The sequence below is a fragment of the Passer montanus genome, unplaced genomic scaffold (assembly GCF_014805655.1).
Source record: "Passer montanus isolate IOZ18808 unplaced genomic scaffold, ASM1480565v1 scaffold83, whole genome shotgun sequence".
In the NCBI taxonomy this organism is placed as follows: domain Eukaryota; kingdom Metazoa; phylum Chordata; class Aves; order Passeriformes; family Passeridae; genus Passer; species Passer montanus.
In genome coordinates, this window is record NW_024373590.1 from 2737455 (window position 1) to 2752794 (window position 15340).

The 15340-nt window shown below is 37.0% G+C and overlaps 1 protein-coding gene and 1 long non-coding RNA gene across 4 annotated transcripts in view; one reads left to right on the plus strand and one right to left on the minus strand.

Annotated features, from left to right (window-relative positions):
- Positions 1–15340, plus strand: part of LOC120513568 — a 32610-nt gene that overhangs the window by 9994 nt on the left and 7276 nt on the right. The window lies entirely within an intron of this gene.
- Positions 4510–15340, minus strand: part of KCNN2 (potassium calcium-activated channel subfamily N member 2) — a 72306-nt gene continuing 61475 nt past the window's right edge. For 2 of the 3 annotated variants that reach the window (XM_039733116.1, XM_039733118.1), the window contains 4 exons: positions 15033–15160; positions 12558–12566; positions 10482–10551; positions 4510–8652 (listed from right to left, as the gene is read on the minus strand). In XM_039733116.1, coding sequence (XP_039589050.1) covers positions 8365–8652; positions 10482–10551; positions 12558–12566; positions 15033–15160 — 495 coding nt within the window. In that variant the 3' untranslated portion in view covers positions 4510–8364. The remainder of the gene's footprint in view (positions 8653–10481; positions 10552–12557; positions 12567–15032; positions 15161–15340) is intronic. The other variant, XM_039733117.1, reaches the window with a different exon arrangement.

Sequence of the window (15340 nt, forward strand, 5' to 3'; positions counted from 1 at the left end):
AAATAGTGGTATTTCCTATAAATTACTTTGGATAAATAACATCATTGTTCTCAGAGACTTTCATTCCATATGAGAGTTATCTAGCAGAAATGCCAGGACCTACAACATAAACAATTTATTTCTATCAAGATTTTCTGACAGTCTTCTTGGAAGTTATTTGGAACAATAATACACATGGAAGGATTGTATTCTGGTTCTCTTTAAGTGAATTAAACAGAGTAGTGGGAAAATGTTTCTTCATTCAGAAAATCAAATCACCACACTCTTTGCTGGGCTCATTTTTGCAGCTGCTTTGTACCCAGCTGTGTTGCTCAGCCTTTTGTATTTCTCATGCGCTCAGCTGATCTGAGCCAGAGCTATTCAAAAAACTGTGAAACTTGAAAAGTGTGAGGTGCAGAGCAAATTGCATGAGTCACAGGGGGTAGAACTTCATATCCTGAATATTGCATTCAAATACCACCAGCGAGTCTCTGGCCATTTCATACACACATAAGAAATATTTTCTCCAATTTTTTTTTTTTTTGATGTAGTCATTTATGAATATCGTGTACTACAGCTGCAGATCTTTGAGCAGAAAGCTGGGGAGAGGTAGAGATTCACATGAGTGAAATGTGGGCAACAAAGGGATGCCCTCGTGCTGCTACCAGACACCACTCTTGCATTGTCTGCAGATATGGTCTGTTTCCTCTCTATGGCAGATGTGGGCACAGCCTTCAAGGGACAACCCAGATGTATCCACAACCCACTAATAGAGAGGCTGAGGATCAAACCCTCTCTGTCCTATTTTTACCTCTCTGAAATTCATTGCAAAAATTATTTGAAAGGCCTACCTGCTTTTTTGCCCATCTCTCTTGTTCCCCTGCAACTGAAAAGAGTATCTGCAATTCTGGAAATGCATATATATTCATGCTGCTGTATTACAGTAATTGCTTCAAATTGAACATAAGTACAGCTGAATTACTAAATGCATTTTAAAGGTTGGATAAAACAGGGTGGAAAGGCAGGAAATATAACCCTGAATATATAAGCTCTGGAAAAGCAATCTATTTTTTATGTTCAATTTTTGTGTTCATTTGTATGCACCTGATAACTGAAAAAAAATGACCTAAATTTCTACCACTGTGCTTTCGATAACTGAACAGCTTCCTCTGTGTGTAGATTGTAATTAAAAAGTCTGAAAGGAAAGAAACTACTCCAGCTGTTTTTCCATTATTTTCCAAAGTAGCTTGGGAAATCATGAAAAAGCTTCTTCTCTGCAGACCTGACTGGGGGTGATGTCCTGAGCTCAGTGGAAGGTGTTACAGCATGGCTGACCAGGTGAATTCAGTGGGCAGAGATATTTTCTGTCAGGTCTGTGGAACTGGCTGGGCAGCAGTGCCAGCTGAGCAGCCTCAAGTCAGTGCAAGGGTACTGAGCTCTGCAGAAAGTGCTTTCAAGCATGTTGAAAACACCGGAATTGTAATGTGCTTGATCCACCGATACTAGCTATACTGTTTGAAAGCTCTGTTTCAAAGAAAGCCAGTGAAACTAGGTGGTTTGCTAGCACATTTCAGCCTTGGGACTGTTTTCTGAACTGGTGTGTTTTGTGGGGATTTTTGTGTGTATTTTTTTTAAGTAGATTTAATTTTAATTACTGAGAAGCCAAGATTCCAAATCTCACTGCCAAGCCAAAACACTTTTCTAATGTTTATTACCCTTGAATCCTGATAACTGAAGCTGATGGGGTGTTGTTGGTTTCTATCTTAAGAGCAGGTTATTGTCATACAGAGTCCTGCTGAGTGGCACAGCATGTCTTTGTCCACAGTGGAGAAGCAAACCCTGTGCTTTCTTCACAGTGGCAGCACAGCCTGTCATGAGGAGTGACATCTTATGAAGTTTCAGATGTGATAAGAAAAGCATTCTTCAGTCTATTAGACCATTTAAGAAACAGAAGACTGCAGTGATACAGTGGTGTGGGAGGAAGAGCAGAGCTTACACGCTGCTGCCCCACTGAGGGGCCATGGCCACCTTCAGGTTGGGCGCTGCTATCTGCTCTCTCCAGTAACAGGCACTGGGCCAGTGGCCTCTCAAGTGCCCCAGGGCCACCTCCTTTCAGATCAGTCTGGGCAGCTTTGTACCAGGAATGCTGACAGAGGCAACCACAGCTCTCAGTGCTCGCAGCTGCAGGAAGAATAAGGAGTAAGCACAGAGCACAAGGTTGAGGGTGTGCTCTGTGGGGTGGCATGCACCCTTTAGAGGCCTCCTACCCAAAATGCATTCATTTGTGGTAAGTTTTAGGAAAAAAAACCCCCAAAACTGGAGCTCTAATTGTTACTATTATACTGCCTAGGCTGCCATACTATTTGAAACTGTGGGTTAAATTAAAGAGTGGTTCTAAGATAGATTTCTTGTTCTCCTACATACATGCATGTCATGTTCATGTGATTAACATTCTAACTCCTCCATCAGGAAAACTGATCTGCCACATTTCATTTTGTGCATATTTGTAGTACTGAGCACAAACACAGTGATGTTTTGTTAGTCCTAAACTATTCCTGAGATATATTTTTGGTTTTTTGTTGGTTTTTTTTCCTTTTTTTTTTTTTTTTGCTTGAAACCATTTGAAATCTCAGCTCTTGCAATTTACACCAGGCTATGGTGGGTAGGGGCATTTTAAGAGAATAGTCTAGCACAATCTCTTTCAGATCTCCACATTTCCATTAGGGTTTGGAGTTCTTTATTAAAAAAAAAATCCTGCTTTATTCTGGTGATCAGTCTTCTTCATATTACTCACATTTGGAGAACTTCTCTATATAAGGTGATAAGCTGGTATTAAACACATACACTGTGTCCCTATAATTCATTGTCAGGAAATATAATTGCACAGTCTCTTACATTTCATTGATCCCCATGAACTTCATATCTGGCGTGAGGCTTCACTTAAACCTTTTCTAAGGTCTGAATTGAACATTTTAACTCCATTATTATTCCTGGTGCTATATGATGGTTGGTCATTTATCTGGACTAAAGATGTTTTCTTGTTCAGAGACCTACTTTGCTGTAATCCACACAGGAGAATATGCATGTTCTCTTTATAGTCAAGGTACTTTGAAATTCAGGTTAGAAAGGGAACAGTAGGTCAGAATAGGCATAGTCTTAAAGGAGAACCTTTTAATCTAACTAAAAGCTTGTAGCTCGCTTCATGTATAATTGAAAACAGTATAGGTTCTCCTAAATATTTGAAGATACTAATGGATTTAAGTGAATCTGAATGAAAGGGAAGTCAGCACAAAGCTTCAGCTCTCCATCTAATTTTGTTATTTTCCTTCCTAGTTTGCAACAGGTTCAAAACTGTGGCTTATGTTTTTTCTTTCACTGACATGGTGTTGCATATCCTTCAGTGTGCAGAAAAACTTTGCAATTCTCTGCAGGGGACTCTTCTTCACATAAAGGCCTGAAATTTATTTATCTAACAGATCTTCAGCTATATCACTGTAACAAAGTCTAATATATGGCAGTATGGTGATGCTAATTCTGGTAACTGGCTCCATTTTAGGATGTCTACATACCCTAGTCCAGACCACACTGCCACCTGCTCCAACCATGTGCTGTACTGTCCAGCTGCAAGCAATTCTTGGCAGGGAATCAAGTGTCTGCATTGGGCTTGATGGTGTGCTAAGCTCTAAGTCTTGAGCAGAGTTGCATAAATTATCACAATTCTCCTCTCCTATTTATTATTATCATCTTGTACACCAGGCTGCTCTTGAGAGAAAGGACTTATTTGCTCAGTGCTAACTCCCTCTATAGTGAGAGAAACCTGTTCTTTCTGGAATGAATAAAACTGTGTGGTTTCTGGACCAAAGCTGATGTGCAGTGAGGTATTCAGGCAAGTCAGAGCTAACACTATGCACACCTGACTGCAAAGCAGCTTCTAAGCATCTGCTTTTCTTTATTCTCTCAGTCATGGAGAGAGATAAATCTTACAGATATCCCTTAAAAAGTTCAGAATAAAAATATATACATTATAGCATAATTTTCTCTGAATTTGTGCCAACAGATATAGGACCATGTTTGAAAGCCCTGACACTTGTAGGTTAATTTTATTATGCACATAAGAGGTTCTGTGGACATTAATTTCCACACACATAAATGGTTGGCTTTGAGTGCATGCAAGCTCCACCTCAGAACTTCTCAGATATGGCAGTGCTCTTCCCAGGCTAGGGCTGGCCTGGACCTGGGTAGCTAGGAGTGCTGGCTAAAATTTGTGTCCATTTCTACCTGAGCATTTAGATATGCTGATGTAGAGGTGGAATTCTAAAAATTATATACATAAGGTTAGCTCCTTCCTACCTTCCCCTCTATTTCATTGCTTGTAACCCCTTTATAATTATTTGTCACCCCTTAATAATTACTAATAAAAGGACAAAAATACTTCAAGGACTTTGATTTAAAAAAAGAATGGATATGAACACAAACTTTTACAGATGGAGAGAACACACATTAATCAGAAAACCTTCTGTGGCTAAAGCTTAGTAAGAATTTTTCATAACTTAGTTACGGGAAAAGAGTTTACAAACAATTTAAATTTTTTGTATTGATAAGGGTTACAGATTTTATTCTGAATTTTAGACACATTGAACACCTTTTATTCTTTTATGCTTAGATATGCTCTTAATGTGTGGCATATCAGCTTGAATGTTTACATATGATCTGACGTGAAAAGAGTCTTACAATTTGTAAAACAGTATACTTATCACTTATGTTTGCTCTAATGATGACAGTGATTCCAAACTCAGTCTGGGGAGCCATAGTTTTGAAATAGCTCACAAGGTATGAACCTCCAGAAGGCATTCAGAGCTCCTAAGCTGGATGCCAAACTTTTACATAGCAAATCTCTTTTCATATAAGATACATCCTTATGGAGCAGCAGGAGGTAAAGAAAAGCTGAGTTGTGCACGTCTGTCTGGAAAGATATGCAGGCTTAAAATACATAATGATTTACAGAATCAAAAATTGCAGAGCATTTGCAAGCATAAAACATATGAATGTATTATTCTGATTCTGGAAAAATAGTAAATTTAAGTAAAAAGTACTATTTAAATGAAAGCATTTAATTCTAAGCATAGTGAACAGGTCTATTGTGATCTTACATTTCAGTCCTTCCGAGCAAGGTATCTTTGCTCGGTGTCTTTAAAAAAGCAGACTAGCAAAAAGACTCCCAAGAAACTTAAAAATGGAATCAGTGTCTGGAATGTAGTGAAAAGGAGTTTAATAGCAACAGAAAGCAGAATTTTCCTACTGGTGAAACTAAGGCAAGAGGTGCATGAAGCTTTACAATTGTAATATGGTAAATATGCCATATGCTTTGAGAAAGACTCCTTGTCATTTGTAAACAATCTTTACAAGAAAAGTCTACATTTAAATATACAGTTTCCACGATCTGTCAAAATGATATGTTTTCCTTTTGGTGATTACATATGTTTACAATGATACAGCTAAAGCTTTGGAACTAAAAATTCAGTAATGGAATTTGTGGTACTACAAAAGTCAGACAAGGGAAGACTAAAAGGAGTTTAGTGTCAAGAGTAAGAAAATCAAACCAAGAGTGCTTTGTGCTCTCCTGAATAAAAGTTTATATCAGTCCTTTCATGTAGTGTATCCCCATGCAGCACCTTAGTGCTGAAATCAGATATTACAAGAAAAAAGTCACACGTGCTGAAAATGCAGATAAAATATCTGTAGTGATCTTGAAGGTAAATTAAGATGTAGAACTGGAGTATAACATGGTGACATCATTTGTTTTTTGCTTTAAAAAGAAAGAAAAGAATCCAAAATAATTTGGCAGGTTGTTACAGAATGCGACTGATGGAAATAATCCTGATGAATCTCACCATTGCATAAAGCTGTGGCAATAATATTAGGTTCAGGCTTTTGAGTCCTAGTGAGTAAAAGAAACAGAGAGGTCAAAGACTGAAAGCTGCTCTTTCACAACAGAAATAGCCAGCTCAATACTTGTAGCTGGATCTTAATTAAAATTGACAGATTGACAAAAATTCTTCTAAGTGGAGCTACAGTTCTTTAAAAACCCAGTTGTGCAAAAAATGAGTGTTATACATATATTAAAAAGATGTAAACAATGAAAGAGCTAGTTCAAGCTGACAGGAGAAAAAGGAATGTATTCAAGCTACAGAAAGTGTATTTCACATTCAATGTCAAGAAGAGTATTCTAAACTAAATGCAAAAAAGGAAAAAAAAGATTTCTAAAACTTGACTATTAAATTCCAATATTATTAATTACTACTGGCCTTATGACCATTCACAATGTCATTTATTTAAGGACCGCACTAGAAAAGTATTAGGACTATATAATATCCATCTTTTCCTTTGAAAATGATCTCCATAAAAACAAAAGCAGAACTGCAAATACTATGCATACTGCTGGTTATTTCCAGTCACAAAATACCACAGTCTGTAAATAAGGCACGCCAAAGGCATGCAACTGTCCTGCTCTAGGGGGAAAAATACTGAAGTCATCATCTTTCTCAAGGACATAAAAAGTTGGAGAAATTCTTGACCTTTTAATAAGCATGCAATACCTCTGGATGTCACTTATACATTCATCATTTATACATTCGTAACACCAAAAAAGGAAGATCCTTTAATTTGAATAGGCCTAAAGTGTCTGCTCTTTATCAGATTATGTATTTGGTTTGGGGAATTCTGGTTGCTGGAAAGCTCTTCTGTCTTGCCCAGAAGGGCTCTACCCTGACTTTCTGCATTACTCTTGCCTGCCTGTCCTTGCTGGCCAGAAGTCACAGTGTTTCATGGAGCAATGTGCATTTCCTCACTTCCTTCAACGAGCAAGTTGGTTACCTCTAGGCAGACATAGAAACAGTCAGCCACGTCTACTTGTTTAGCTAGAGATGTCACCCTTGGCTGTAAACTGGGGGAGAGGCAGACTGGACTGGCACATTTCATAAATAGCAAGTACTAAAAAATATCTCATAAAGTCGAATAATTTCCTGCTTATAACTAGGAATTGTTCATGCAAGTTGCATGTACTGAGCATTTAAACTCACCTAGTTTTGCTATTCTGGAGCATAAACCAGGAGAAATGTCAGTCAAAAGTTTTTCACCAGTGCCTACTGGTGACTATGCTTTGTGACTTGTTTTTTGTTTTGTTTTGGTTTTTTTTTTTTTTTCTTTAATAAAGTAGGAGACCTTGTTTTTATGCATGAAAATAAAGTACTATAGATACCCTTCTGTTGTAACTCCAGTCTACAGCTGGCTTTTTACAGGAGGTTTTGGAAATATTGCTAGAAGTGTTTTGCTAAGCTTGACTGCATAGCAGGAACCATGGGGATTGCCGAAACATAACATATACAGAACACTGTGCTGCCATCACACAACCATGTGTACTGTAAGTCTGTGTGTCAGTCATTCACTCCAGAAACACAAAGAAAGGAGTGGAGAAAGTAGCAACCTAACACTTTCAAAACCCAAACAGCATTATTAGGAGACTTCTGGGTGAAAGTGATGCTTTTGATCTGGATAAACGTACCTGGCATTGTTATGAGACTCTGAATACGTAAACAGGACATTGCCTGTGCTTTTTGCATGCCAGTAGCTTTACGAATAGTCAGTTTAAAAGATCATTGCTATGGGCATTGCATAAATAATCTTATATACATAAATACATATGTATATATATATTATCTATGTGTGTGTGTAGGTATCAATGCATGTTAAATAAAAGCCCTAACCGCATTAAAAAAAACCCATAGCTTTCTCTGAGACTTATTTTCTAGGATAAACTATATTTTTAATTAATCACTTCAGAAATCAAAGCTGTTCATGACCTTTTAAAATGACTATACAGATACAGCACACTGTTAGATTAATAATGGTTTTTTTCCCCCTCCACTGCAAGCAAAGTTTAGACAGTTAGCTTTCATACTTAGAAACAATTATTAAGCTTTGATTTAGTTTCTTAAAAGTTCATAATTAGGTCTTTTGATTGTGAACTTTTTTTTTGGTTGTTAGGTCAAGGTAATCAAGTAACTATGTGCAGAAATTAACATTTTTATCATATTAGATTATGTATTGTAGTAGTAAAGCTTATTTGAAGTGCATGAAAAAAAAGTGAAATTACAGGAAGAACAATCTAATATAGCAATACTAGGTGCATTCACTGTGCATCTGGGGGGGTGGGGGGGGGAAAGAAGAGTTTTCACTCATTTTGGCCTAAAATGTGTTCAGGTTTCCAGGATTCTGACATCAGAACCCAGATAACGCTGGCTAGAACCATAGGGCTTTACAATAAAAGCTAAAATATTGACCATATGATGGCAAAAAGTCTTTATTTTGCGGTTAACTTATTCTCTTCTAGCTACTCTCTGATGAAGTTGGTGGTGCTGTGGAGGATGATCTCCTTCTTCTTGACAAAGATCGTGATCGTTCAGCACTGTAGGCAACATGCTTATCATAATTTTGTATCTGAGCCTCGAGGAATTCCCTCTGTTGCTGGCTGATTGTCTGGCTAATCAGTCCAGGAAGAGCTTGAATGCTACCAATTAAAGTTTCCAGTTTAGTTTCCAGAGTAACAATTCTCTTCTCAAAATCTTCACTTCTTTCATTTAAGTCAGAAATCATGTCATACATGATGTTTTGAGTCTGAAAGTAGAAGGATGTAAGTAAAGATTTAGAGAGACCTCACAAGTATTGTAACAAGTAGCACAACTCTACAAGGGTTTGTGAAACAGGATATGAGTATTACAACAATACCCAGTTTTGTGAAATAATTTTCCCAGTAGATTAAATTACAGTAGACTAAACTTTCTACTAGATTTCTTGAGCAGAAACATAATGGCTTTTAGTAGCACTTTAGACAAAGTTGATTTCAATTAAACACCAGACCCTTTTTGGAAATTCAGATGCTTGGGAGTGTAGCAGGCTAAGCCTTTTGAACAGTCAGTGTAAGCCACCAGGGGACTGAAGGCTCCACTGATGTGTTTCATCCTCAACTGTTCTTGGTTCTGGTTTTAAATACCTTCATTCTTCTAAGCAGAGCACAAATATTGTTCATTGGCTTGCTACTTAAACTTGGCAGATTTTCTTGAATTGGTAGTAAGAGTAGTTGAGTGGATTGTTTTTGGAAAGTAGTGCAAAGAGTAAAAACTCAATTGTATGCTTTTCTACTTTTGCACTCTCCAATCTATCTGGCCTCTACAAAACACTGCTGGAATGCAGCAAATATATAGAGTGTACTTTAAAATGACACAATTGTCAGTAAAAATGTAATCTGAAATGTGGTGTTTCATAGAGACTTGGTTAAAACATAATGGGTAAATGTCTGCCTCTTATAGATTGAGGCTTCAGATTATGTAAATTAGAGTAAAAACTGGATGCAATTCAGTAGAAAAATCAGTTGAAATTTATGAACCATCCAAAGGAAAGAAAAAATAATTGAATGGCTGCCTGAAGTGTAAACCACTTCAGTATCAGGTGGGTTATAACCTATTGCTCTGCCTCCTGTTTCAGGATGCTAGCATAGCCCTTGAAAGTGAAGTAGTCTAAACAAAATAGTATATTAAAAGTCCTTATTAGTTGCCAGAAGCATTAGACTGAATTGTATTTTCACCTGAAGTTGTCATGTGATTCTGTAAAGCAAGAGGGGAATGAACATTGAAGAGTTTAATCTTTGCTTTGATGCACTTGAAATTGAGGAGGATATTGAGGTAAATGAAGAGGTGTACAAGAAACCCTTAAGAAGAGCCCATCAATGCTTCTAATGTAGCCTCAAATTAAGCTCACAGTATTGAGTTCTAATGAGAAATCCAAAATGGTATCAGCTCAGACCTCCAGCTTTCTAGTTGTTATATATTTATGAAAAAAATCTAGCAACAATAAACAAGCAGCTCACAACTGGATAGCCTCTTTGACCTCAACACAAATGGTTTAAAAAGGATTTTAAAATCCTTATGATATATTGGCAAAGTAGGCAACTATTATTCATCATAAAAACTTAAATAAATGCACATCTAAATTTACTTGTCCAAAGTTACTGCTGCATAAGACAACAGGAACAGGAATCCAGAACTTCTAACTCCAGTCTAGAGGCTATTTACTATGGTCTGTCATGGCACAGCCACTAGCACCATATGGCAAATTCTTCTTACTTTACAGCACTACACCACTATGGCCCACTCACAGTTCAACATTTACCATGACCTCTGCAGTCACCTCAGGAGCTCTCAGGATCAGCCTCTCAACTGTGAAGTCTTTTTCAAATGCACAAAAAAATAAATAAATATGGCACATTCAAACTTTCATCAGGATACTTTTTCAAGATGTAGGTGCTACCACAAAACACACACATATTTTCATTTGCTACACATAACACCTTGTTAATAATATTTGCACATATAATGCGTAACATTTTCACTTAAAAACTGTGCATTTTGAAATGATGAATGTTGAAACAACAGCAACTGCCTACTAACCTTTGCCAGGTCCACCAAAGTGTTGGCTTGATCATTCAGTTTCCTTTGTTCCATTTTTACACTTCTTAATCTAAAAAGTGGAATTTTAAGTCAGATGTTTTTTTTTTGTATGAGGTCATACTAGGATTTCTAGAGAGCATGCACAAAACTTACAAGAGCAAATAACTGCATGGACAATGCCTTGACTACTTTGTGTAGAGTCAGAATCTTTCATGTGCCTGCTACAATGAGAAGCATGCTTCTTCAACACCGCAAAAAAGGAAAGAGCAAGGAAATGTGATGTCCTTGAGAATACCATTTGTCATGGTCAAAGTTGAATTCAATAAAGAAGATAACAATTTATCCAGACTACATGAAAGAAAGCCAAAACATTCCTCAAAGCCTCAGTATCGTGACAAGTAGATATAGGAAGAAACATAGAACAACAGTTTTTTGTCATTATTGTTGTAGTAATCAAGAATCTTCCCATGCCTACATGACTAGATACAGGTATTAGCCCTGTTCTGTCGGAAATGGATTGGGTTAGCAGGTGTTGGAACCTGATGAACATACAGTGATAAGTGAGTTTCTCCTTACTTTAAACAGAACTTCCATCAGACCAGCAGCTAAATAACCAACATGCTTGCCAATACATTTGGGTTTTTTTGGATAATTTGTGAATCTAAATATGATTATATTTTAAATTTACATAATTCTTTTTCAAAGCGCTATGTAAACTATAGTATTGATTAATTATGAAAGAAGCATCAAGGGTGCATTTTTTTCTTTGATGCGTACCTATCTGCATTATTGTTGGTTATGCACATTTTTTGCAAGTTACATGACCTTTCTTATAAATTCTCTGATACAAACCCCATGTTTTCCAGGTGGATTACCAGAAGAGTTGTTTGTAGATTTTATTTTCACAAATAGCCAATTTCTCCCTTAAATATGGTTCAGCATCTCATAATAGATCCATACTTGGACTTTCAATGACTTTTCTGGCTGTTCTAGAGCAGGAAATAGGGCTTTGCAAAACCAGGGTATCAATTTATAAACAATGTGTCATAAGATACTACTTCAGTCTACCAGTGTGCCAAGGGCCAACCAAAATAACAATTTGGTTAGCTGTCAAATGGAAGTAAGTTTGGCAGCATTTTGTGACAGGTGGGTTGCTAATGCATTCTCTGCCCATTTCTCAGTGATGGTCTTAGAAAGGTAGTTTAAAGAAAACCCTCTTGAAGCTATTCCAAAACCAGAAAGTTTCTTTCATCTCTTTAGTTGACAAGCATTTCCTTTCATATCCAGGCTAACCGGTATGAGAAAGTAAGTTGTGAAATATCATTTAAAAATATCTTTAAAATATAAACAGAAATAACTCTGTTAAGGTAGAAATGAACTGATCATATAAAACTGGCATTCCAGGAGCTTGTTGCTGGAATGCCATATGCTCTTCTTCCCCTGGAAGCTTCTGTCAGAGCACAACATAAATGCAGACGGTACCAGTGGTGTTTTCAGAGGCTACAAGGTGGAGTTTTTCTAAAGCAAAAAATATGAAGGAGTCTCCAAGGTACAGAATTATATCATCACAATGTCAGAACAGAATAATTATTCAAAGGAAATTATTTCACTGGGGAATGAAAACCCCAGTGTTTTGTGACCATTCTTTCAAATAATGTGCAGAATATGTGTTTTCTGCTTTTCTTAAGATTCACTGACTCATCTGTTTTGACAATCAGGATTTTAATTTTAAAATTCCAGGAATCTCATTATTATTGCAGTACCAGTTGACACCAACATGATAATTCTTCATAGTAAGCAACCAAACACCTACCACAGGCTGTAAGAACGTATAGATATGGCAAGTCTTTAGCTGCAGCAGCCAGATTTAAAGAAAACCAAGAGACTTAGTATAATTCATTAAAATAAAATTTTGATTTTATGAACTTCACTTATCACAGAAAAAGATCATGATTCTGGATCGCATTTCCATGGCAGCAATCAGACCACTGAAAGTCACAAATAAAAACTCTATTTTTTGCATGCAGACAGTGCTAAATTCTGCAAGTTTAGAAAGGAACAGCTTATACAACTTACTTCCGAGCTCTATTTTCATTTTGTTGAAAAAAAGACAAAACAAAAGAAAACAATGTGTAAAATATACTAAAACAACCAAATGAGCACAGTGGGCTCGATTCAGCAGGTGGAAAGTCCTAGGGAATTGCTACTTTTGATTAGTAGCTGCCTGAGGAGGAGCCTAACTCACATTCATGATGAAGGAATCTGCAATATCTTCAAGCCTTCCAACGAACTATCATCTGTAGATTTTCTTATTCATACAATACATGATATGCCTTTTTTATGATTTCACCTTCATCTTATCTAATGTGCATGAGAAGCAGAACACCCAGACCAGCTGAACACATTTCAGAGCTGCGACCATGACTGCTATCATGATCTGGGTCTGGTTTCTATTATTAAATTAGCCCTGAAATTCCACTCTTTTTATTTTTGTCTCCAGTGAAATGGTTGGAAGATGAAGGAGGGAGACTAAACAAAACTTAAGAATCTGGAAAGATGGAAAACTGTAAGTCACTTGAGAAAAAGTGCAAAGATGCAAAAAATTTGCATCCATCTACAGGATGCATTTCCATCCAGCTACAGGAAGAAAGCAAACTGCAAGTGCAATATTTTCACTCATGGTGCATTCTTCAGCATATTGAAAAAAATATCTTTTTTTTTTTGTTTTCCTGAATACAAAAGTTTTGGGGCTGTAGTGCAAAGTGGTAAAAGATAGAGAGAAATAATTAAGATAGCTGTGTAATCTAGCTGTCACACCTAGGAAAAAATTACTGATGACACCTTCTTCCCTCCACCTGATTAATTAATTTTTAAGGGAGGTGCAGGACACACACTTTATATCCTGAAAAGTTCTCCAAGCTTGAGCGATAAAAAAAGCTGGAGATCGAGCCTGCTGTGCTTTTTAGATTCTTTTCTGAACATATGTACTCATACACACACAGACACAGGAACACACACACAATAAATAGTAAAGTTAAAATGTTAGGGAACAACCTTTACAATCAAAGATTCAAGTCCAGCAAGGATGCACATGACATGCTATCCTCTCCCCAGAACCCCTGCCACTCCCCTCCACCTCCCAATCCTTTAAGCTAAGCAGGATGGCCAAACTGCTATATAAAAATGTACTTTTCATATTCACATAAAAATGCCTCAACTTCTGTTGTCTTTTTATTCCTCAAAATATCTCCACAATGACACAGTAACATTTAAACCTGCAAGTTTGCGAAATGTAATACAGTAACCAAGAATTACAGAGTAATTAATAGCTTAAGCTAATCTACCTGCTACTTTGAAACATTGCTATGAAAGAGAGAATGATTGTTAGTCTAAATTTACAAATAGGAAATGAGTAAACTGGGCCTTTCCTTCCTGTCTTTCCTGTAAGATGTTACATGTATGTTCTTTTCATCACGGACGCTTCCCTCACATCTCTTCACTGGTTGTCTCAGGCACAGACCTACACTCAAAAGTTATGAAACAATCAGTTTGAAATTAAACTTATCTATTTCTTCCCTGTAACTCATGGGAACTATCTTCATAGGCTGTACAAATGACTGCCTCAGGGTGAATGGGGATAACAAATCGAAGAAACAGACCCTGACCATTCCTCAAAACAATTCTGGCTCCTGAGGACAAAACTGAGTTTTTTTCCCCTCTCATGTAGTTCAGGAATAGTAACCATTGTGCAATTCTGCTCATTTGGATGTGGTTTCTGACAAATACATACTGTCAGTTTTAGACAAATCCTTGTAGTTTGGCAATACCATGGCACAGCTTAACCCTACTACCAGTTTTAGGTCTCAGGCTTGTTTTCAGACTCTCAAGGAGATGGGAAGAACTCATTTGAAAAATGCCAGAGGTGCTCAATGGTCTCAACTATTGGAACACACACCCATTTCCTAGAACAGATAGCAGGGGTTATAGCTGACATACCAACATTTGATCTTAAGCACTGAGAATATACAGTGGAGAGACACAACTAAATGCTGGTGGTCATGAAATCATACTTGATGAATATTCTTTTCATTAAACACTACATACTCTTCTATCACATCATTCTGATTTTAAAATATTAAAACATCTACTACAAAGAAAATGGTTTTTAAAAATTTTCTTCTGTCTATTGTAGCTCACATCTTTCTACCTGGAGGAAAATGCATAAAAACAAAGGATGGTCTCAGTGGCATAGAACAAAAAAAGTCTTAGATAATTCAAGAAGCATGGGAAACTTCTAAAAAACACTGACCAGTTTATATGGACATTAACTGCCAGTGTACTTTTTTATTTTATTGTAAACAGATAATACAGCAAATGGTTATCTTAGACTTACTCTGAAAGAAAATCAAACTCCAGAACAATCATCTATGAAGGGAAAGAAATGGTGGGGGGAGAGGAGGGAGGGGGCAGGATGGGACTAAGAGTGACAGAGAGAAGGAAACTAACAGAGAAAACACCTTGGGAGGAAAAAGAAAGCAAAATAGTACTTACTGATGAATAGCTTGCAAGAATTTGCGTTGATGTTTCCTTACTTTTGCGTGGTCTATTTTTTTAACCAGCTTTGTGTTTTTATAAATTAACCATGTTTCCCTGAGTACATTGGCCGCTGCATTTTTCACCTGTTTAATAAAAGAAAAACACCAGGCTGACAATAGTAGTCTTATGTTATGTTTTTACTTTTCTGTTATTAACTCTTCCTAAAGCTTTTGAAATGCTGTCTTAACTGTGGGAAATGGATACCTCAAGAATCTGCAGCACTGAGGGAAGAAAGCAACAACTGGATTAAAGGGACTGCTGAG